Source organism: Falco punctatus (genome assembly GCF_963210335.1).
Source record: "Falco punctatus genome assembly, chromosome: 6".
Classification (NCBI taxonomy): Eukaryota; Metazoa; Chordata; class Aves; order Falconiformes; family Falconidae; genus Falco; species Falco punctatus.
Window position 1 is genome coordinate 1,613,274 of NC_137585.1, and position 23,286 is coordinate 1,636,559.

Sequence of the window (23,286 nt, forward strand, 5' to 3'; positions counted from 1 at the left end):
TGGTCACAGAAGAGCTTGAAGCTTTTTGTTTGTCCATTTTGTGGAAAAAAAAAGTCTCGCTTTTTTCTTATTTGGAAATTGGTTATTTCACTGTCCACTAGTAAACCTGAAGTACAAGTTGCAAGCTTATTAATCTATTTATTAAATCTCTGTTGCAGCGAACTGCATAGTTTGTGCTGTGTAGATAGCAAGGAGGCAGTGGTGTGCAGCAGACGTGACCTCCACATCCATGATACCCGCTTTAGTTGTATGCGAGATCCTCTGCCTGTGTGTTCTCAATGTATCTAGTTTTAGTGCAAAATACAGTTGTGGACATTTGGGGTGTCATTTGCTGCAGGTACCAGAAGGGTGATGGGGAGGGGTGTTCACTGCTGGAATGGATCTTGAGGGTGGCAAGAACAGTAAATGCCTTTTTAATGGCACTTTAATCCTTCAACTCTAATCAGCCTTGGAATACTCTGACCAGTCACAGGTCGCGCACTTTGAAGGAAGTTGTGAACCCATCAGACGGTTATGTGTAGAAGTACAAAGGAGATTTCTGGAAAGAAGATAAGAATACTGTCTCCATGGTAAAGAAGATAGTGGTCTTTATTGTAGGACTGAAACTGTAACGAGATTCTAGTTACAAGAAAAACTGTCTAATGCTAAGGTAGAAAGTACTGCGGTAGATTGTGGGGATTGTGAAGCTCTGAAAGAAGTAAATGTGTTGTTCCATGTAGTTTGAAAACTAAGGTCAACTATTCTCCTACTACCACAATAATACCATTTATAAGTCAAAAGCAACAGCATCTATTGGTACAAATGTGCAAAGAAAAAGCAGGAGTTGCCTCACCTATAAAATAATGTGGTTTTGTGAACAGCTGCTCTAACCTTCACCCATCCCTTGACTGTGTACAATCAGAAAGCTGCTGTGAAGAAGCAGATAGAAGGTGGCTGGAGCATTCCTGTTAATTAATGCTATTAAAGACTGATTGAGAGTGCAGGTGCTGCCTTTATATGTGTTGCTGACCAAAAGTTTCCAGTGTAGGTGTATTTTTTAACTACACACAGACTGTACAGCAGTGCAAATGGGTACTTGTCTGAGTTAATAAGTAAACAAATATTGTTGGAGCTGTAAAATTTGTGCTGATTTCTCAGCTAAAAGTGCAATGTAATCTGTGTCGTTATTTTCCTGTGTTTGATTTCATTAGCATCGTTTAGCAGTTACGGTATTTTTTTGTGTGCATTGAAATTAAATTCTTACGGTTGTTTGTTCCTGTAGTGCTCAGAAATGAATCTGAAAGAAGAAAATTCTTTTTGTTTGGAAAACAGTACATTTATTCCTTGAAGGCGAGCTGGTATGTAAAACTTGCATGTGAAACAATATTTAAAAGTTCTCTTAATCTTCTTGTAGGCCATAGAAAAACATCTCATCAGGAAGTCCAATGGAGGACTGACCTTCATTGGGGAGTGGAAGAACGGGCACCTTGAAAGAAAGATGGGCCATTTGACCTGTTTTGCAGGGGGAATGTTTGCCCTTGGAGCAGACGGTTCCAGAGATGATAAAGCTGGACATTATTTGCAGCTTGGAGCTGAAATTGCACATACGTGTCATGAGTCATACGACAGGACAAGTAAGATAACGTTGCTGATCTGGTTATTTCTGTAGTTGAAATACAGAAACTGTCATAATCATTTTAAGTTTTGTTATGGACATATGCCTTGTCTAACACGTACTGGTTTTATACCAGTATAACTTCTTTACACCCGTGTATTTACTTCTGATCTACATCATGGTGAGTAAATGTAAAAATAGTCTTTATATGGTTCCTTCCTGCACATTTATCCCTGTTTTTCGATTAGTCAGCTAAGATGGGTGATATGGGCACAGGGAGGAAGGAGTGTGTGTGAACTTCTGTCTTCCACAATATATAGGGCAGGTTTTCATTTCATATATACTGTTCTTACAGTTACGTAGAGTGAAAAGTTTGCAAATAATACCTTTTACTGTTTTCAGTAACGGTGTATTCTGGGTAAGTACAATTAAACCAGAGAGAAGGAAGATGAGTATGGCAATGGTGAGATGGCCAAAGACGTGAGTAGTGCAGAGGCAATATCAGACTTCATTGTTGGGCTGGAAGTTTCTCAAGTTCAGTCTTTTGGACCAGGTTTATTTTCCATCTTTAATAGTAACCTTGATGCATGAAGTCCAAGTGTGCTGATGGCACTTACAGCGGCTGTGAAGTCCTAAGACACAATTAAAACAGAAGAGTCTTAGAGGAGTAAACAGGAAGATGTTGAGGACTGGACTGTCAGAAATAAGTTCACTAGAAAAAAGGCAGGAGCTCTTTCTGTAAACTGGGAGTTGAAAAATGCCAGTGCAGTCCCAGTCTGTATCAGCTGTAAAATTTCCAGCAGAGATTAGTGCGTTAAAAGACACGTATAATTTGTCATCCAGAATACGCTGTACAAATCTGAATTTCAAGCAGAACAGATGCAGAGAAGGACCAACAGAGTTATTAGAGCAAGAGAGCTTTTATCTTACAATAGGAAAATAAGAGAGGTTGGCCTGCTCAGACTAGAAAAATAATGCTAAAGAAGGGAATAAGTTTGTTGTCATCTTAAGGGGTAAACACTGAAAAGAAATAGAGTTATTTTAAGACATAAACAACAGAGCTGTACCAAGAGCAAGATTTGTAAGCACCCATGAATAAATGTAGGTTGGAAATTGGAAATGGCTTTGTGTAGCCATCAGAGAAGTGAGCTTCTGAAATAACTTCCCAGTAGAAGTAATGGTAACTAAAACTCAAGGAGTTTTAAGGTGAGAATTCATGCATTTATTCACAAGATCATGTAGTATCATTGTGTAATTGCCTGTCATTTTAAAGAATTCAATCATATGAGTGATACTTCTACCCGGGTGGCAACAGCCTTAAAAAAGAAGAAAAAATGTGGGGATGCTTAAGGAAAAAGGGAGGACAGAGTAGCTATTGATGCATTCTGAAAAACTGTGTTTAAATGTTTGATTCAACACAAAAACAAGCAATGCTAAATTCACAGTTGTTTGTGCAGTCCTAATTTCATTCCTTCAGATGTTTATTCTGTACCCTAAATAAGTCAAAAGATGGAGGGGATAAAAGTTTTGGTTACGTATTTAATGACTATATAAGAACACACATATGTAAGAAACAGACTGAAAGTTGTACAGACAGCTATAAATTTTAAGTGCCCTAGTTTTCTTTTGTTCAGTCGTGCAATCTCAGGAATGTGGAGAGAGATATTTGGGGTTTTTTTGCCTGGACTGATTTTTCAAAGAAAATAAAAGAACTGTTATGTGTGAAATGTCAACTTCATTATCCTTTAACAGAAAGATTTGAGGGATAATTGTACACTTTAATGACAGAACTAGCTGGTTGCAGAAAAAAAACCCTCTCTTTCAGAGGGTAGATAGTCATCCTGGTTCAGCTGGTAGGTTTATGTTTGTCAGCCTGATCCCTTACTGCTATAGACCTGGAGAACTCTTGCCCCATTTGGTGGCCCCAGAGGAGAGAGCAAGGTGCTGAGGCTGTGCTGGGGGTACAGAGCTCTTTTCTTCAGACAAAACAGCCACAACTGTCCCTTCCTGTGTCTTCCCAGGGCTGCTCGTAATAAACTGCAGTATAAGCCTGGTTTTATAATATTTTAGTATAAAAATACTTTATGAAGCAACCTGAATTTTCATAAGGAAAAAATAAATGCTGTTTCAAGGTCCAGTCTCGGCAAAATCAACACAGAATTTCACAGAATAAAAGCATTTCTGGAAAAGAGCAGCATTATATTGTCAGCTGTCAGCAACCTGTTGCACATATTGCAGGTATGAAAGCCTGTTTTAAAAAAAGAATAATAATTTGCTATTTCAGAAAGTTTGCCTGAAGCTGTATTTGCTGCTATCTTTACAATAATGTTCTCATGAATTATGGAATACAATCTCCTGAAATTCTGATTTGAAATCGTGCTTTCCCTGTCTTGCATAAATAAACAAACACGGTGACATGGCAGATGAATTAGGGTCCAGGACTTCTGGGGTTTCAGGTAAAATTCCACTGGAGTAACTTTGATCTGGATGGATTCTACCCATGTGATATTAAGTAAAATGCTCTTGTCTTGCAGTAACAGTCCACATGCCTGTTTAGCATTGAGGTGATTTTCTGCCATGACGTTCGTGGCTGGAGGTTCTTGATGTATTAGGATTTTTTAAGGCAATAATAGTGTCCTCTCAGGTCACTCTCATACATTACCCTGTGTCTCCAGATAAACTCAATCACCCTCTGTAAGGCAGAGCATTTGTGGTAAGCTCAGCCTTCTTTAACAAAGGGCGGCCTTACTTATTTTGTCAAGCTAATTTATAACCCTTTCACTTGTTCTTGTATGTTTGCCTCTCTCCTTCGTTCACTTGTTATCACAATTGATGTGAGAAGTCGCCTGTTGAATTATGATTGCCCAAACTCTCATCACTTCTAAGACCATCTCTCTGGTCCCTTGATTACATTTGCTTCTGTTGATGGCTCCTCAGACCCTCAAGGTCTTAGGCCATTATGAATCCTTCTCTGCTTTCTGGTCTGCCCCTTGATGTCAAGCATTCTGTCGCCATCCAGTTTGTGCTCCCAGCAGTGCACCTTCCTGGCGCTGCAGAGCTCCTGCCCCAGCTGGCAGTTATACCCTCCTCTCCCAGCTGCGCGGGGGAGCAGCAGATGGTGTCGCAGGAATTCCATGCAGGCCTAGCTGGGTTACAGTGCTCCCAAACAGATGATAACCGTTCCTCGACTCAGATACTTCTTTTAGGTTCCCCAGAAGCATGCTAAAAAGATGTGTGTTTTGCCACCAGTTGTTTGGGGAGGATTGAGCACCACCCTGCAGATAGAAAAGCATCCTGCTTCTTCACCTCTTTACTGGTGAAAAAATATCCTCTGCTTCCCATCCTTTCATTGCGTTTTGGTAAATAACTTCGCCATGTAACCAGCAGAAGTTGCCACATGGTCACGGATTTGCACAGTAATTTGTTGACTGACTGACTTGCTTAGCCTTGGCATCATTGGGGTGAGAGCTTTCCACTGTCATCCTGGCTATTCCTTAGTCCCCTGGAATGTGTATTTAGTGATCCCTTGCAGGTTTTTTGGCTGCTCACAGTGCATCACTGGGGCTTGCTGAAGATTTTAGGACATTTCTTAACTTCATTGAAAGTGTGGCACAAGCTAAAGCCCACCATCACATTTGGACAGATTGTTGCTGGCGTGACACCGTGCCACATCTCCCGACAAATAAATAAGGCCAACCTCAGATCTGTGAAGCTACCTTAGAGAGGCCACAGCCTGTTGCACCTGCATGTCTCACTGGGTCAAGCAACGATACTTGATCTCAACCCACACAACTCAGTCTCTTCCTCATTAGCTAACACCGTGATTGTTGGTAGTTGCTGCTGCTCTAGCCAGGATTACTCAGCACTAAGATGAATAGTTTTTTCATAGATGCAGATGTTGAGGAAGGATGAAACCCCATTTGGACTTACAAGGACCGCATGTGTTCATCACCATCCTGAGCTTATGGATGGAGGAGATCATTGCAGCTCTGCAGGGAGAAGGGCTTTCGTCTTTTGTCTCTTAAATTCAAGGATACTTTATTCTACATCTCAGTCAAAACAGGTAACAGGAGGTGGGTCTTGTGGTAGAAACAGACCTATTCCAGTTCAAAAGTCAGGTGCTTGACTTCTGCACAGATCTGAGGCTTTTCATAAGGTACTTGGCCTTCATAGTAACCAACTTGGGTGAAAGTATCTGCTTTTGTTACCCAAGTGGCTGAGTAATTAAAAGCAGGTTAATAATTCGCTTCAGGTTAGCTTGGGGCTTTTTAGCTTTGGACAGTTAAATTGAGTCAACACCCTGCTGTTTTTTGGGAGCAAGTCTTCCAGACCTACCCCCCAAGAAGATTCTGCTATCCTTCCTACACATGCTTTTTGCTCATATCAAGCCCAAGTCTTATTGTCCAAAGGTAAAGCGGTCTGTCTATATGTGACAGCTTTCTCCTCTGTGGCTTGTTACAAGTTGTGGCTTAATCCTTCTAGATGTTGCTCCATCCTTTGTGTTCTCTTTCCCACTAGATTGCTTTCTGTCAGCATGTAAGTTACCCATGTCATCTCTCATGACGCTGCCTGCTCCACAGTGCTGATAAGTACAGAGAAGCTGGAAAGTCCTTGTGACCATTCCTGGTGTATTTCCATGGGCATTATGTCCCAGTGACAACTGGCATCCTGCCATGTAAGCAAGGAGAGGTTTATGCAGGGACACAGTCTCTCTGATAATCCGATTCACCTATCAGTGTTCTTCAGGAATATCTGAGAGAAGACCTCAGACTCCTGAGTTTGTGGGCTGGAGGGGTGGCTGGGGATATCCTGAGAAGCTCAGGCCCTTCTCATGGCTCTGTGAAAATCCCAGTAGGTTCTGCTTAAGCTGAGGACCAGTCCATAGCACTTTCTGTAGGATGCCTTCCTAACTCACCAGCTGGAGGAAGCTGATGGCCTTTGGAAGGTGAAGGCAGGGGGTACAGGCATGATTCTGATCTGCCTCCGAGCAAGGGATTTGTGTTTCCAGGATCCATTGAACTTGTCAGGTTGAGACCCCTGAGGCTCTTCCTCTCATCAGGAAGTTGTGACTGCATGTGGCACCCCTTGAAAACACCAAAGATTTGAGAAGATTTATTGACAGTCAAAGTCAGAAAACTTAACCATAACCAGGATTTTCTTGTGATCTGTAATCTACATGTGCCTCTGCTTCCCACCTGCTCTGCTTTTTTCCGTACCATAACCCATTGATAATTATCGCTGCAGTCATCCTAAATCTCCCATCCTGTGATGGGAAATGTGAAGGTTTTTCTGTAGTTGCGCGTGCTCTCAGTTTGGAGAGATGATTGAGAGAACCAAAGAGAAAAGTACACCCTGATCTTCATGCCCCTGTGCCAGCACAGCACAAGGAGTCACGCTGCTGTCGGTGGGCACTGGTAAGGCTAAAGGAATACAGCTTCACGTGCTCTGGGGGCAAGTTTCTCCGTGTTTCAGCTTGTGTGTGGACTGCACATCTGGAGGTATTCCAGTTACTGGGGATTAGTTCTTTTTTACATGCTTAACACACACCACTGAGAAGCACGGCAAAGGCATAAAATAACTAGTAATGTGAAATCCATAAATGGTTTAAAAAAAAAAAAAGTCCAGCAAATGGAAAGCATCAAAAGACTGCTAACAAATGAATCTAAATAATTATCTATCAGGTGTATTGTAGAGGTTAGATCAATAAGCAAAATCATCTATATAGATGGCAGCATGTGCTGATTTATAGCACACCATATTTTTAGTAAAATATACCATCCCTTATGCATAAGAATTTTACCATCCATTAGCTGGTAGCATGTAAAGTATTCACTGACTACAGACAGATTATTTTAGGATGAAGTTTTTTGCACATCTTTAAAGTTTCTTGATGAGTACTGTCCTCGCAGTCTGGGTGCAGCTTTAGCTGTTTTTGTAAGTGTGACAGTTCCACTGCAGAATAAGCCCGATGACTAAGATTTCAGCTGAGACATTATAAGGGTATGAGTAGGTGCTGTGTCTGTCCCAAGACTCTCAGTCAGAAGCTAAACAGGTAAAGATGAAGAAACACGAATAATTACTTGTTTTCAGGAGAAGTATAAAATAACAATATGTGTTGATAGACTGGTTCAGAGAGTCTCAAACGAAAGTATCTTGGAGATTCTCCAAGTTTTGTATGAGTTAGATATTATGTATCCTTTCTTACTTACAGAAAAATTGTTGCTAGCTTAACTGTAGTCTTAAAGGAACACAAAAAAATTAATGTTTTCAAAATTATTTCTCAGATATATAAATATTTATCTAGAAGTCTGAGGATTTGCCCTTATTTTCAGCAGTGCTAAGTACACGCTTATTGAAGTCAACTTTAAATCAGTTAAAATCTCTTTTTAAATGGTGCTGGCTAAGCTTTAGTTTTGCACTACGACATGAAATTATTTCTCATGCGCTCTCCCTGCCTAGACAGGCCTGTCAGCCCTATTAATACTAAAATACCTGGATTAAAGTATGACCACTGTAGCACTGTAAAATGGCCTTAGGTGGTTCTTTGCTTAGAAGCATGCTCCCCTGAAAGGTACTGTGTTCATAGTAGCTTCTTTAATTTAGTCAGCTACTAATAGAAGTGCTGTAATTAATTTTATATCCTTAGTTTCAGATAAATAGACAGTGAGATTGTCACAATATACAGGGGTAACCTGTCCTTGGGTGGTATAATTTCTTGGAGTGCCCAATAATAGTAGAAGTAGATAGAAGTAAATAATCAAAGATATAATGCAATGGCAAGCTACAGAGCAAGAGAAGGTGTCGTCGTTTCTGTAGGTGATGCATCACCAGAACTGCCTGAAATCCACCTTCTTTGGGGGATAAGAGTAATGCAGCTGACATGGTTTACCTGATTTCCAAAAGGCTTTTTCATAAGTTCTCTACTAAGGCCCTTTAAGGATATTAGCAGCTGCTGCGTAAGCAGCAAGTACCTGCATGGAGAAAAGAAATAGTTGTAGTATGACAAATAAGGTGGAGGTAAATAGTCAGCTCTTACAATGAACAGGTGGTGATATTCTGGTATAGCTGATGTATATTTATACACACATGTGTATAGATGTGTATAAACTTATAGGATATTTACATTTTATATTTTAATATATGTGTGTATATTTACATATATGCATATGTAAATGATTGGGGAACAGGTAGAAATGGTAAGTGTGCTGTTAACAAAAAAAAATTACTCAGGATAGCAAGGATAAAATAAAGCTGGAAAGTTACACAAGGACTATATGAGGTTGAGTACTTGTGTAATAAATTACTAAGCTGAATTCAGTGCAGTTAAATGTAAGAAAATGTAAAGTGAGGCACCTATGAAAAAATTATTCCTAACCTCACATATAAAATTATGAGCTCTTAACTGACCGTTGCAACTCAGGAAATTGCTCCTGAGATTATGAAAATGTCAGCTCAGTAGCAGTCAGGAAAAACTGAGAACACGCAAAATAGAAAAAGTCATTATGTCACTGTATTAATCTTGGCTGCACTTCTAGCATGATATTCAGAGAGCTGGGGCTCTCATTTCACAAAGGATGTAGTAGAATTGGAAGAGTGGCAGAGAAGGGCTAGAAGGAAAAGTAAAGGTATGGAACAGTTCTCATTCAAGGAACAACTGAATTGGAATACTGTTCTTCCGTGTGGAGAAGGGACATTTTAGGTAGGATACAACAGATTTGCAAAATCAGCAGAGGACTGGTGGAGTGAATACGAATCAGTTGTTCACTCTCTTCTCCAAGACAAGACCTAGAGACTATTGAATGGATCTAGCAGGAACCAGGCTGAAAATGGAGAAGAACAAAAAAAGGTGGTTCTGCACCAAAGAGGTATTGGAGATGTGGAACTCCTTAGCAAAGGTGGGTTTGGATGCTTAAGGTTTGCACAGGTTTAAGGAAATGCCAGATAAGTTCTTGGGAAATAAATCTACTAAGAATTACTGAGCATATTAAAATATATGTCTAGATTGGGAGAAGCTTTGAGCTCAAAAAAATTGGAGACTGGTGGAGAAGCTGGAGAAAGGTATCTGAGATATTTGGCCTGTCCTTTCTCTTCCCCATCCTGGTCTGATTTTGGCCATTGTTGGAGATGTGATACTGAACCAGACAGAACTATGATTCCATCTGGTCCAGCATGGCCATTCTTATCTTCTTAGTTTTGGATAGGTAGAACTCTGTATCTAATATCATTGATTCTGCAGTAAAATTTGTAAATTATTTTATGAAACTGGTAAAATGACCCACTTTGAAAGAAGTATCATAAACTTTTCCTGTGGACTTCACTCACCACGCATGTGGCTGAAGCAGAGTGGTGCTTTTATTTGTTGGCATCCAGACATGTACTCCCTTGAAACAAAAAGATGAAGGAACTTTTTTTGGATGCCTTCTGCTGGGGCACACACTGGGAGGTGCTTATATTTTTCATTGTAGTATTCTAAGGTTCCCCTTTCAGACTCATGAGACCATGGTTAATTTGAGCCTATAGCCCCACAGGAATTATATGATTAATTGGTTTGATAATTTTTAAAGCTCGAGTGCAGCTTCAAAGTTCATTGCCTTAAAAATTCTCTGCCAAAGCAAAGGCTGGGCTGCAGCTGTAGATAAGAGTGCGTTATTTATGTCAGGTTCAAGGAATAATGTGGAGCTGTATAATAAAAAAAATATATGTAATCGCATCTTCATATTATAGAGGGTTTTTCTACAGGTACCTCCTCATATGAATAGTCTTCAAGCTGCTGGCACAGGGCCATTACAGATTCCTTTAAGGGCTGAAATAGTGAATCTCTTAGTTCAGAGATTTATTTTCAGGTGTGGCCGAGTTTTTGTTGCCTGGTGGTAAACTCATTACTGGAGGATCACCTTCTGAAGCACAGCAGTGACTGTGGTCTGACAGCACTTCCCTAAACCAAGAGAGTTTGGATAAAGATGTGGGTTATTTGAGATGGTGGTAACTGATTGTATTCTAAAATCTTTTCTTGCTGTGCTGGGTGGGATCAAAGGACGTCAGAACCTTTCCTGACCCTTCTTATTTTTCTTTTGCTTGCAAAGAACGGTCACTTTAATTTTGTCCTATAATTGAATGTGTTAATGTGTTTATATTCGTAGTGTTTCATTAGTTTTCAAGAGGATTACTGTGTTCCTGTCAAGATAGGTAGTTTTCCCACAGGAATTAGATAAATTATTCATTAAAAAAATTATAGGCCTCAACAATAGGAAATATTTATGAGACTGCTTAAAGACAAGCTAGTTCCTGTTGTTCTCTAATGCTTGGGTTATAGCAATCTCCTATCTACCCTTCCTGCAAAGGTTGGTAAGGAATATTTTTTTCTTTCTTTTTTATTTTCCCCTTTTTTCTCTGCAGCATTAAAGCTGGGTCCAGAAGCATTCAAATTTGATGGTGGTGTAGAGGCGGTGGCAGTGCGGCAGAACGAGAAGTATTACATCCTAAGGCCAGAGGTGATTGAGACCTACTGGTATATGTGGAGATTCACCCATGATCCCAAGTACAGGCAGTGGGGCTGGGAGGCAACGCAGGTAACTGTATTCATTATCTGTCAGTAATCTAATTCTATGTATTTTTCCTTTTGTAGCCACTTTAATCTCATGGTACTGAAACACTTCAGATGGTAAATGATTTTTCAGGAGCTCCTGTAAACCAGGGTACATACGGGGTGCGCGCAGTTATTCCTGTTTTGCAAGTGCTGAACCAGATGCACAGATGAGAATTGTGTTCAGCATTATACAGCTGCTGAGTTTTAGGCGTGGAAATAGAATCCACTGGTCATGATTCCTACAGTTATCAGTAGTCCATAGCCCCCAGGAGAGATAATTTATCTTGGGAGATGAAGGTGTTTTATAAATAACTGTTAAGCATGCGTTTGTACTCAGTTTAGATTAATTGACGAAGCTATTCTTACAGTTTCTTCTTGGTTGGCTATTAAAACACAACCGGTAGAACAACTGTTCTCAGATGGTTTGTAGACTAGATGTCATGTACATACGTATATATGGGCTGGTGTCATGGCTTTTTCTTTTCTTAGCTGTCTGATTGGAAGGAAAAAAATTGCCAGTCGGTTTAGATGTACTGAATTATAACAAAAAATTACAGCATCACAAGTAGTAGGTTGTAAAAGAAAGTCAGAAGTGGCACATATGGCAGAACTTAAAAATTGTTGGTAAGGTATTGTAGATTGTTGCCTTTTTTTTTTTTTTTTTTTTTTTTTGTAGCTCCTTTCCTGGGTTTAAATCTAGTTGTTGAATGTTTTAATCAAATTCGTGAGTGTGAAAATGCTTCTGAGTCTTTCTCATTGGAAATACTTGTACGGGTTCACAGAAGCCATGTGTTGTGGGACTGGGATATACCGTTCTGTGCCCATGGCCTGCCTGCCTTCATCCTCTGTACACAGATGGATAACTCCTTTATCTGGTGGTCATACACTGTGGGGTATGAGTAACTAGGCTTCATTCTCACATGGCAATATAAAATTATAATTGTAAAAATTACTTGTAATCCCCAAGAGACTTCGGTTTTTAAGTGCTTCCTAGGGCTGAACTTCTTGTCTTTTTTGGTCTCATGTTTCTCACTGCTCCCACCTGCTGGGCTGTACTGGGCTTTGGTCATTTGCTGGCCGAGCAGTTTTCAGGTCGTCTTCAAAAACTGCGGATTCCCACAGCTCGTCCACTTCCCAGCTTACAGCTCCAGCAGTCTTTGGAAACACAGCTTAAAGCTAGTTTCAGAGATGAGAATAAACATTAAAGATAACGAGACACTAATGCAATATTTTGACTACAGCCAAAGGAGATGAGGGAAGAGCAAAGGAAGAGATATGAACCAAGAGCCTGGAAAAACTTTATTCTGCAGGTGAAAACAAGTTTTGCTCCAGAGACAGGAGACCCAGAAAAAGTACTTGGAGGAAGAGATCTGTTGAGAAGCCTGTATTCATCAGGTGGAAGATAGTTAAGGCAGGTTCAAAATGTTTAGCTGAGCTGATCCCTATCCTGCCCTCGGCACAGTTACAATCACATAGAACAGTCCAGGTATTTTAAGAATGTGTCTTAGTCTTGGTTAGGTTTTGCCTTGTAGACTGTTCTGTTAAAACCAACATGATGTTATTCTGGAGAGAGGTTCTGTATTTGTCACATTCTCTAAAACATTAAACATTGAGTCACATCACCCCTCCTGCTCAAACTATGCATGTTTCTAGTGTGACAAAGAAATGGATTCAGTAACCTCCTCCTTGCCAGTGTGCGTGCGTACTACAGATGCTTTCTGATCTAACACCAGCTCCTGTCAGAAGCTATGGCTGGATGATCCAAGCTGAGACTGGGTCCTTTCTACTAGGTTAAAGAATTTACAGATGTACATTTTTTCAGCCCAGGAGCTGTCTTTTAAGCGCACTGCAAAGCATGTCTTTGAATTGAGTTTTGTTTGGTTTTCTCTATTTGCCTTCATATCTTGGTCCCCATTAATGCTTTCAAACCAAACCCTCCCTGCCTCCTCCCCTGCCTCCAGTTTCTGCGGCGTGCAGGGCAGGATTTTATTTTATACCTCTGTCAACCTGCATCAAAGTTGTCAGTCAAGCAGCCCGTGTACTTTAACTGCCTGTGTCCTTACAGAGTGCCTTTTTTTGCTTGCTTCCTCAACAAAAAGTTTCTTTATCCAGCATAGCTGTAAAATATTCTTTAACTCTTCATAAATGGTTTTGCATACAACTCCCTCCCACAGTTCCAGATTTTCTTACTCTACCAGCTAATTAACTAACTACTAACTCAGCAGCTTGGGAAGGTTTTTTGTTCCCCAGGGCTTTCTATTCCCTGCATATAGATAATAAATTCTTGTGTTTACTCCTCACACCTACACTCTACTTTTCCTTCTTCCCTACCACACGCAGCTCTTGTTGAGTTTATTCCTCCATTTATAAATAATCTGGTATGACACACAGAGCTGTCGGCTTGCTGCTGTTGTACAACACTGTCTGCATTAACTTCCCTTTTGCCTTTCAACCACTGAAGCATACTTTGAAATCTGTATTGTAGACGTCTCGTGGTGAATGATATTTTCTTCATCAGAAGTCTAGTAGCTCTTTTAAACTTTTGGGGAAACAGAGTGGGGTGGGGTTTTTTTTCTGAGTTCTAAATGGTCTTCATTTTCTACATTGAACCTGTGTAGCCTGGTGTCTGAGGACTGAGTTCTTGGTGGTCTCCCTTGTTTGCTTCTTTGAGTGGATTACATTCCTACCTGAATGGGTTTGGGTCAGTTCACTGATGCATTAGAGATCTGCTGCTGTCATTTTGACACTTCAGGGGTGATCCAGGATACACTGCAGAACCACCTGGCTTTTAAGTATACTGCATTACTTAAGTTTCTTTAGCACTTCCAGCCCAGACCTCTCCCTTTTATCAATGAGTATTTGCACAGAGGGCTAAATTGTGTGCATGTGCAGATCTATGTACTGTATTTTCTTAGTTAGTAGCTTTTTTTTGGCCTTATTTTCTAGATTTTTGGACAAAAATTGGGCGTTTTAGTGCAGGGGATGTGCTTTGACCAAGGCCCGTTTTGTCACGTCTTTCCAAATCCAGTGTCTGTGGGGGAAAAAAAACAGGTAGTTGAATCTTATATTGCCTCAGCAATCATAAATCCCTGTGACAGGGTGTCTCTCTTGCCCAGTAAGAAAAGGCTAATTCTCCCTAATACTATACTTAGCACTAGAGACAACAGCCATCTCAATTGTATTAGGCCAGCCAAATTGGATGATGGTAAGCTGGGGGGGCTGGCTGGAGTATTACAGAAATACGTGTGCAAGATATTCAGGGTAAATACAGAAAATAACTAAAATCCTTTTTAGACTAATTATTTGAAAGCAATAAGAGCCACCACTTCACAGTAGGCATGTAAAGCCAATTACTAATCTGAGTGAATGAAGGGTTCAGATATTTGTTGGGGACTTGCATATCTGACTAAGTAGGATTGCACCATGGAGGCTGCAGAGTTCATTCAGAGTTTCTACTTACAGTAAAAATGATATACGATACCTTGAGTTTGGGCTAACTTCAGGCAAATTGAGGATTGATGGTAAGATGGAGTGGAAAGATCTATAGCTCTCTGCTTAGTGAAGCGGAGTAGACAGAAAAGAGCCAGGCAAAAGTTGGAGGTGAAAGAAACATGGGTTCACAGTTGAGGGCTTGGTAGCTGTGAGTACCACGTCTGGTGAAGAAACTGGCACAGTTTCTATGAGCATGTTGTTGGCATCGTCAAGGAGAGTCACACTTGCAACCACAAGAACACCCTCAGAGGAACTGAGGGAGCTGGGGTCCAATCTAGAGGCACTTCTGATTTTATTTCCAAAGAACTTGGAGCAACTCTGACCTCCCTGTATGTCACAGGCCCTGAAATTTCACTTTGTGCCATTTTTGACACACATGCATTTGGCAAGAGTACACTGTTGCATATTCTTCTGCTCTATTCTTGATTTGAATAAAGGGACCTGGAAAATCCACTTCTTTTGGTAGTTTGTTCCATTATTTAATTACTTGTGCCGTTAAAAATACGTGCTTTATTTCCCATTTGAGTTGGTCTAGTTTCAGCTGTCAATCACTGGATTTTCCTATGACTTCCCGTACCATATTAAATGTCTTTTATTCCCACATGTTTTCTTTTCAAAGAGCTTTTATAGATTGTAATAAGCTTACTACCGAGTCTACTTAAGATTCTAAACAAATTGTGTTATCTTACTGTAAAGCATTTTCTCCAAATGTCTGCACCCACATCAGTTCATCATTCTTTTTTTAAAATTAATTCTAGAATTCCGTACTCCAATTTTGACTTTACCCACAGCCCTGTGCAAAAGTATAATTATATCCCTGCTGCTGTTTACTGTCCCTGTGCGTGCACCTGCCACAATAGCCTAGCAGGAGCTCCTCCTGAATTGTCTCATGTGGCCACTGAATTCTTTGAAGTGTCTCTGCTTCCCCAGCTAATCTGGTTCTGCAGTTACACAGCCTTTATGTCTAGATTTAGGATTATGTGCCTGGTTGTATGAAACTCGCTTTGTCTGGGGCCCCGTTACTGCCAGATTACGCTGTGCTGTTATTTATCTCTGTCATTTTTGCCAGCAGCGGCATTCTGGTGATTGATAAAACTTCAGACTGCTCCTTGTGGATCTCTGAGAGGCAGTTCTATTTGGTGATGATTTTACATTGCCAGTTCGTTCTTAGAGCACTGTGAGTCAGTTTTAAATTAAGACAGTGATATTAGTATGGTGTAGAGCTGCTTTGTCTTATCATAACATCCTATGGTACCATGAATTGCTTTAGAAATTTTTAAGTTTATTACAGCTCTGCAGTTACCTTTCTTTGTCAATTTGTAGACCTCAAACAATGAAATCAAGCTTGGGAGCAAGATAGTTTTCTATAAAACCGTGCTGATTGGTGTCAATTATCCTCTTATATTCTATATTTTTACATGTGTTTCCATAGTTGTTTGAAGCTAACGTCAGGTATGTCATCCTAAAATTATGCAGCCTGCCGATGCTTCATAATAGTAGCATTGCCTTGATACCCTTCCAGTCATCTAGGACTTCCAGGGTGCAACAAATTTAGCATCACTTTATCAAGGAGACTGGTCTCCAGCTCTTGAGTGAAAGGGCATCCAGGTGGCAAATCAGATGCCTCTACAGCAAGTACTCTGCGATCTGTGTGAAGGCAGAGCACTGCAAATGTCAAGTGCCTTTTAAGCAGCTTGTCTATGGCACCAAACTTTGCAGCCAGTGTCCTGAAGTTCTGTGCACCTCTCAATCAAGGACCATTTGTTTATCCATTTTTGGATGAATAGCTGTATAGCAACCTTTCAGAGGAATTTTTCCTCTGTTGTTTATTACTGCCTGTAGTGTCTAGATCTCTGATCAACTAGGATAAATCCTCTGCCTATCCTGAACTCCAATCTAGCCAGCGTCTGGTTCCCCAAGGAGAGATTTCCGAAGATATAAAACTACTTGGTAATTTCAAAGGGGGGGAAAAAATCTATATAAATCACATATTTTTTTCTTTCTTCGGGCTTCTAGACCTGCTATAGCTGCACCAGTGTTGCGCTTAGTTATCCAAGCATGAGAGCCCTACAGCACAGAGCAGGATCTCAGTGATACCTGTTATCTGCAATCTCCAAAATAAACGAGTTGTGTCTCTTACGATGACTTGGGGATTTAATTCTTCAGGGGGAAGGAGACAGTGTCCTCACAGTGATACCATTTGTTACTTCTTTTCATTTTGCCACAATCACTAGCAAGGTTTTCCTGTCCAAGCTATGGCACACAATGTCAGCATCGCTGAATCACTGACCAGAGGAACACCTGCAAGGTCAGGCTCTGCATGCTAGAAATTCTGGCAGAATTGTAACTGTTGGCGCTTCCCCCCCACATCTTGCCGTACTCCAGAGCAGAGACAAGGTCGTGCTCCGCAGTACTATATAAAAGGGATGGTGGCAAGAGGAGGCACTTTGTTGCCTGCCTAGAAAGCCAAGGTGCTTCGGTTCTTGTTGACTGACACGCCACCTGCCTAGTAGCTGTAGGACTCGTGGGGAGGAACATGCAGATGGTTCCATAAACAGCATATGCATCATTTCTTCAGAAGTCAGCCAAACAATTTTTTCTTTTCCCATTTTGGTTTGGGAGTTTTTTGGCTGCCATGTGATAGCTAGCATCACTTGTGGTGTGCAAGAGCATGCAGACAGATGGTCACGTATGTGATGCTGTTGGGCTAGATGTGTCACATACACCTTTCTCTCCAGACTGTAGAGAAAATATGGTCAACCCAAATCCTAGCATGTAAATAGTCTTGGTGTAGCCCTGGCCTGCACCAGTAACCAGATCGGAGAAGAATTCATGCAGACTCTTTCTCCTTTTAGGCTCAAGTCCTGACAAAAAAAAAAGGGAGTTTCCATCCAAACTTGAAGAAAGCTTTCCTTGACATAAGGAATTAGAGAATTAGATTTTGCCAAGAAAGACTGTACCTTTCCTGCATAAGCTCAGGCTCTAGAGCCACAGCCATTCCAGTAACATCTTTTTGCCAGTCTCTCCTCTCACTCTTTAAAAATCTTGGCCTTTAGAAATTTAAAAGAACTTTGTACAGTCTGGATTATTCTTTGGTCCATGAACAGCCTCACATTTCCACAGGGTAAGAGTGATACTCGGAGGAGGTTAGCTGTAGTACCTGATGTGCTGTGACTTACTGCCCTAGGTACCTTGCTCGTTGACTTTTCACTTTTCCTCCTGATTTCAATGATGGCATCTACAAGCATTCTTCATACATGTGTCCAGTGGAAAATTCTCCTTTGTGTCTCGATATTTCTAGTATCCAAAGGCTATAGTAAGGACCTTGGAGAGTTAATTTTTGTTTGATTTGTTTTCTCAGCAAAGAGGGACATCACTCAAAACTTAATTGCCCCCTGCCTTGACTCCCCTCAGCTTCTGTTGGGTATAACTAGCAAAAATCAGAATTAACAAAAATCTGGGCCTAAAGCACCATGCAGAGGGAAACTTCACACAGGCTAACAGGCAGAGTTGTAGGTCACCGAACTCGGGGAGCTGCCTACCTTCGGTGGCTGGTAATGACAGACATCCTGAACCAAACATTTTCCTTCATCGCTGCACCTTTTCTGCCCCTGTATGAATCTTTTGAAATAGTTGGTGTCTACTGAAGAAGCACTGCCAAACAGCAGGGAAGCACAAATAACCTGTGAATCATTTCAGAGTCCTTTTTTTGGGCCTGGTTTTAATGGCTGATATCCTTGTGTGCTGCAAGGTGGTGCATGTGAGTGGAATAATGAAAGCGTAGGCGAGAGGCGCTCTGAGCTACTAACACGTTCTTTCCAGTCTCCTCCTCTTCTATTGTGCTTTTTGCAGTACTGTGTTGGAGCTGACTAGCTGGGTGATTTGTGAATCACGGATCCACTGGCCCCTTTCTGCATGGAATGTTTATGGATTTAAACTTCATGCTTTAAAGATAAAGAGCTCTTCCGCAGCCCAGCACACAAGCTGACTTGAGTTTCAACTGTGTAAAGGGAAAACAAAGAGCAGCACATGTAGGAGATGGAAATGTGGGGAGAAAGCAGCAGCTGGAAGAGTTCATAAGGTGAATTCAACAGTCCCTAAAGACGAGTACAGTATTTTATTCCTACTTTCAGTAGGTCCCTATGACTTGCTACTAGTGACAGAGTTCCTATAACTCTTCAAACTCTTCCAGCTGTGAAATCCAGAGGCATTGGTCATCTTCCTGTGCACCTCAGCACATGTTGCATTGATTAACTGATGGATGTTCTACTCCGTGTTACCTATGAGGAGCTGTACCAGCTCAGAGCAAAAGTCTGCTGAGTCCATGTCCTGTCATTAATATCAGTCAACAGTAAATACCTAGGAAAGAAAGTATTCTTCCCCAGAATACTTTCTTAGCACCTGGCAGTTTGCCAGATGTGCTGTCATTAGTAGCCTTGGAGGGATTTTACTTCTGTATGTGTCCAGTCCCTTTTTTTTTTATTTTGGTCAGCATAAACTGTTAATATCCACAGCGTCCTGTGACGAGGAGATTCACAACAGAATAATGGATCGTGGAAAGAACTACCTCCTTTGTTGATCAAGCCTGATCCTTTAATGTTTCCAAATTTTGTTTTACAATTAAATTCTCCTTTTCTTTTTCCTTCCTCCTTGCAGGCAATTGACAAGTATTGCCGAGTCAGTGGTGGGTTTTCTGGTGTCAAGGACGTCTATTCCTCATCTCCTACATATGACGACGTACAGCAGAGCTTTTTCCTTGCTGAAACTTTGAAGTAAGTGCTCTTTAGTCTTGCATCTTCCTGTAAAAGCTGGCATCTAAGTTCTAGAAGAGTGTGGTGGGTCAACAAATAATCTTGCTTGTCTTGTCAGCATGGGTTTTTGCTTTGGGCTTGCTTTTGTTCCCAGGTTTTTGGTCCTGGATCAGTCTGTTTTACAAGCAGAAGAGACAAGTGGAATTTCCCATAAAAGAAGCTTGTGCTGAGAGAGCTTTAGTTTTTAAGATTTCTCTTTGATTTCTGACATCACAGCAGAGAAGAGGTTATCTTTTTTTAAGAAATTCCCTTTGCAAAAGACACTTTTTTTTAGTTGGATAAACTGACTTGACCTGTCTTATACAAGTAGTTGCTACGCTCTGATGTTGTACGACCTGTTTCTCCTGTGTTCACTGTAAGGGAGTAAATGCATGGAACAAAAGCCCTTCATGCCCTTGGATGATTTTTCTGTATTTATCCCACAACATGTTTTTCTAGAATGCTTTTTGGCATAAGCAAGAATATCAGGCATATTTTATAATCTGTTACATAAATATTTTTAATTCAGTCAGATCAGTAGGACACCTGTAGTCCACCCTGCAGAAGCTAATCCACTCTGTTGTGTATTTGGTTCAAGGTAAAATGTTCAGAGTCATTGGTCTCTCACCATGTTTCTTTTCTAATTAATAACAAAAAATGCTATACTAGAATATGCTATAACGTCTGACTTGTGGAGGTGATGCATACAATAAGAAAAACTAGTATAAAGATAGGAATATGTTATGGGGATTTTATTAAGAGACACATTTTTAAAACTGAGCTAGCTATGTCATGGCTACTCATCTTTTTCATCATTGACACAAACCAGCTATCAAGAGCACTGTTTTGTCACATGGTTGTCATCGCTCTGAGGTGTTTTGCCCATGAAGCAATGTCCTAACATGTGGCAATTTTCTTAATACTCAAGTTACATCAGCAAGTTTGGTAATACAGCTCTGGCATTGAAATCTCCCAAGATTCCTGTATTGGTTACCTCCCTGAAATCTTGTGAATTGTCTACTTTTGTAAGAAAAGTGTCTGAATTGGCTTATATTCCTTACGCCCCACCCACCTTTTTTTTTTTTTTTTTTTTTTTTTTTTCTCCTCCTGCATAACAGTTTGGAGAATGTTTTAGTTTGTTAAATTCATAGGCAGGTGCCACTGCTGGGAGTGTGAATGCGGCCAGAACTGCTATTAGGAGACACAGTTGTTGCCTCTGCTTACATACCTATACCACTTTCTGCCAACGTGTGATGGAAGGGATGATACATACGTTGTTGCACAAACGTGTTAGCAAGGAAGGCTCAGTAAGGTGCCCTTTCTGTCTTTACAAACCGGTGATATGACAAAAAAACCTGTTGTAATCATTTGGCAGTCTAGCATGCCATGCAGGCTTTGCACAATAAACAGGGTTTCTGTACAGTGTCAGCAATGTCAAATATTCAGGTCTTAATGGTAGCTGATGTATGTGAACATTAATTTTGGGTATTGGGAGATCAAAATGCAGCAGGGAGAAAGCAGGTCCTGAAAGTGGCAATGCTGGTGCCTACTTCAAGCACCACAATGTTTCACTGGCAAGAAGGGACTCCGGGTTCATCACATGTAAGAGGAGAATCTGGCTACTCTATCCTTCTGCTGGCTCCGTACCAAATTCCTCTACGTAGTCACAATACTACTTTTCCCCAGGTTATCATTATAAAACAGAAAGTCACCCACTGCCGCCTCTGTTGTTCTCAGGATCTGGAGACTAAAAGCTATACTCCCAAAAAGAGAGGCAGCAGTTTCAAACAGGTCCAGTCAGAGAAGCAATACCTCCCCAGGAACTGATCTTAAACAATGGATCTGCCTATAAAAGCCGAATTAGAGAAGGAACTCTGTAGTGGCAAGGCTGACTTTTGAAGTATCACCAGAATTCTGTCTGCATCTTAAATAATCACAAGGAAATCTGAAAATTCACTGATGCATCACTCAGTGGTGGGATGTACTACAGTGCAAGCATTGCAAAAGAAGCTAGTTCTAGGAAGGAACACAGAAAATTTTATTGGCTTTTAGTTAGGATCATTTCCCGCTTGTGGGACAAAGTGAAGTTGTATCGGAGAGCTGGATATTAGATTTTTGACATTGATGCAGTTGGCATAGCCAAACCAGAAACTGGTATCACTTCAAGATAAAATAGAGAACATAAGGTCAGGATAGCTCAAATGGCTGTGAAAATAAAGACAGGGTGTGATGCCATGAGGAAAATGAAGATGTCCCTCAGAAGAGGGACATAAAATGTGTGTTATGGAATGTTTGCTGTGACCTTTTCTGGTGGTGTTAACAACTTCTGCATCTTTATTCCTCTCAAATTCAAAGTTGATACCTCTCCCAAACATTCACTGTTGCTGTTCAGGTACTTTGGCTTATCAGTGATACTTGGCAAATTATGAGAGTTTGGGCAGTATGAGTGGCAGGGAGGTAGCTGTTGAGTGGGAAGGAGCAAGGCCTAGAAATAGGTAGCTTAAGTTATTCCAGGGAAGAGCATTAATCAAATTAGGAAGGTGAGTTTGAGTAAGATGAAACATTGCTGCTGTGGTGAAAAAGAGTTTGGAGAGCTGCAGAGGGAGAACGCAAGGTAGGAGTACAGAGGAAAGGAAAGGCGTGACTCTCTGAAGATGAATGAAAACCAGAGAAAGACACCTAGACATGTGGAACAAAATCATCTCATCACGAAATGTTTATCTGTAAACAGTTAATTGGTGAGGAAGGAGAGAAGAGGTAGAACTTCACTGACTGGATTGTGCTGTGGACGCAGCTGGCAAATGAAGGCCATGGGAGAAGCATCAGGCAGTGACACACAACTGTGGGCAGTAGACGCTACCAGCATCTGACTGAGGGAGAGGGAAGTGACAGCAGCCTCAGCAGAGTGACTGCAGAACATGTGTGCACATTGTGGATGTGACAGAGTGGGAAAAACACCCCATCTTTGTCACATGCTGCAAGACCTATTATTTTGTGGATGGCAGGAAAGCAAGCTGTAGCAGGAGCTTAGAGGTCCTCTACACCCATGGTGTTATGCTTGCACAGTCAGGTTTTCTGGAACAAGGGAAATGTCTTTAGAATTTTAGCAATTGAGTTTGGAAGCCTTGACGAATATCCCTACCACCAGTATCTCCTACAAAGTACGGCACAGCCACAGTCGAAAGTGTGTATTAAGAAGAACCAATACACATCTTCCACCTATGTCCAGAAACCTTAGCTTTGTTAAACACCGCATTTGCTCTGCATTGCTTTCTGATGTACAACACTTACGAATCCCCTCTGCACGATATATTGGCTCATTTCATCCCACCAGAAGCTGAACCAGCTTCCAGGACAGTGGTAACAAGTCAAATATCTGGCATGTCTTAGTGGCTTCTCTTGTGCTTTCTTGAAATCTTTGATGTAGGTGAAAGAGGATTAGTAATCTCCAAGTGGGTTTACTCTATTAAGAAGAATTTTTTGCTGTCTTCTCTGCTCCCCTGTCCCCCAAATCCTGGTGCCTGGGGTCTTGACGTTTGTTTTACATTGCAAGTCTTTGAAAGGAGTCTTGAAAAACAAGTTATTTGGAAAGATTAAAATGCTGTCTTCATAACTTTTCATTGAAGGGCTTGATCATGATAAAAATGACTCTTCAGATCACTCTAACAGGGAAGGTTGTGTGGGTGCTATACAAACGCTGAAAGCAAGTAACTTGGTTATAGCTTTAGCTGCTTGACTGGTGGGGCCTGAAGCTGCTGTGTTGCCCCAGCCTCTGTTGCTCTGCTTTAATACCCACCATTTTTCCTCTTTGTCTTGATACCTAG

General features: G+C 40.9%; 1 protein-coding gene across 3 annotated transcripts in view; it reads left to right on the forward strand.

The window, feature by feature from the left end:
- Positions 1–23,286, forward strand: part of MAN1A2 (mannosidase alpha class 1A member 2) — a 144,628-nt gene that overhangs the window by 116,639 nt on the left and 4,703 nt on the right. For all 3 annotated transcript variants that reach the window (XR_013928736.1, XM_080391112.1, XM_080391111.1), the window contains exons 10-12: positions 1,394–1,613; positions 10,991–11,163; positions 19,329–19,444. Coding sequence is in view for 2 of the 3 variants with exons in the window: in XM_080391112.1 (XP_080247238.1) it covers positions 1,394–1,613; positions 10,991–11,163; positions 19,329–19,444 (509 nt within the window). In the remaining variant the exon portion in view is untranslated. The remainder of the gene's footprint in view (positions 1–1,393; positions 1,614–10,990; positions 11,164–19,328; positions 19,445–23,286) is intronic.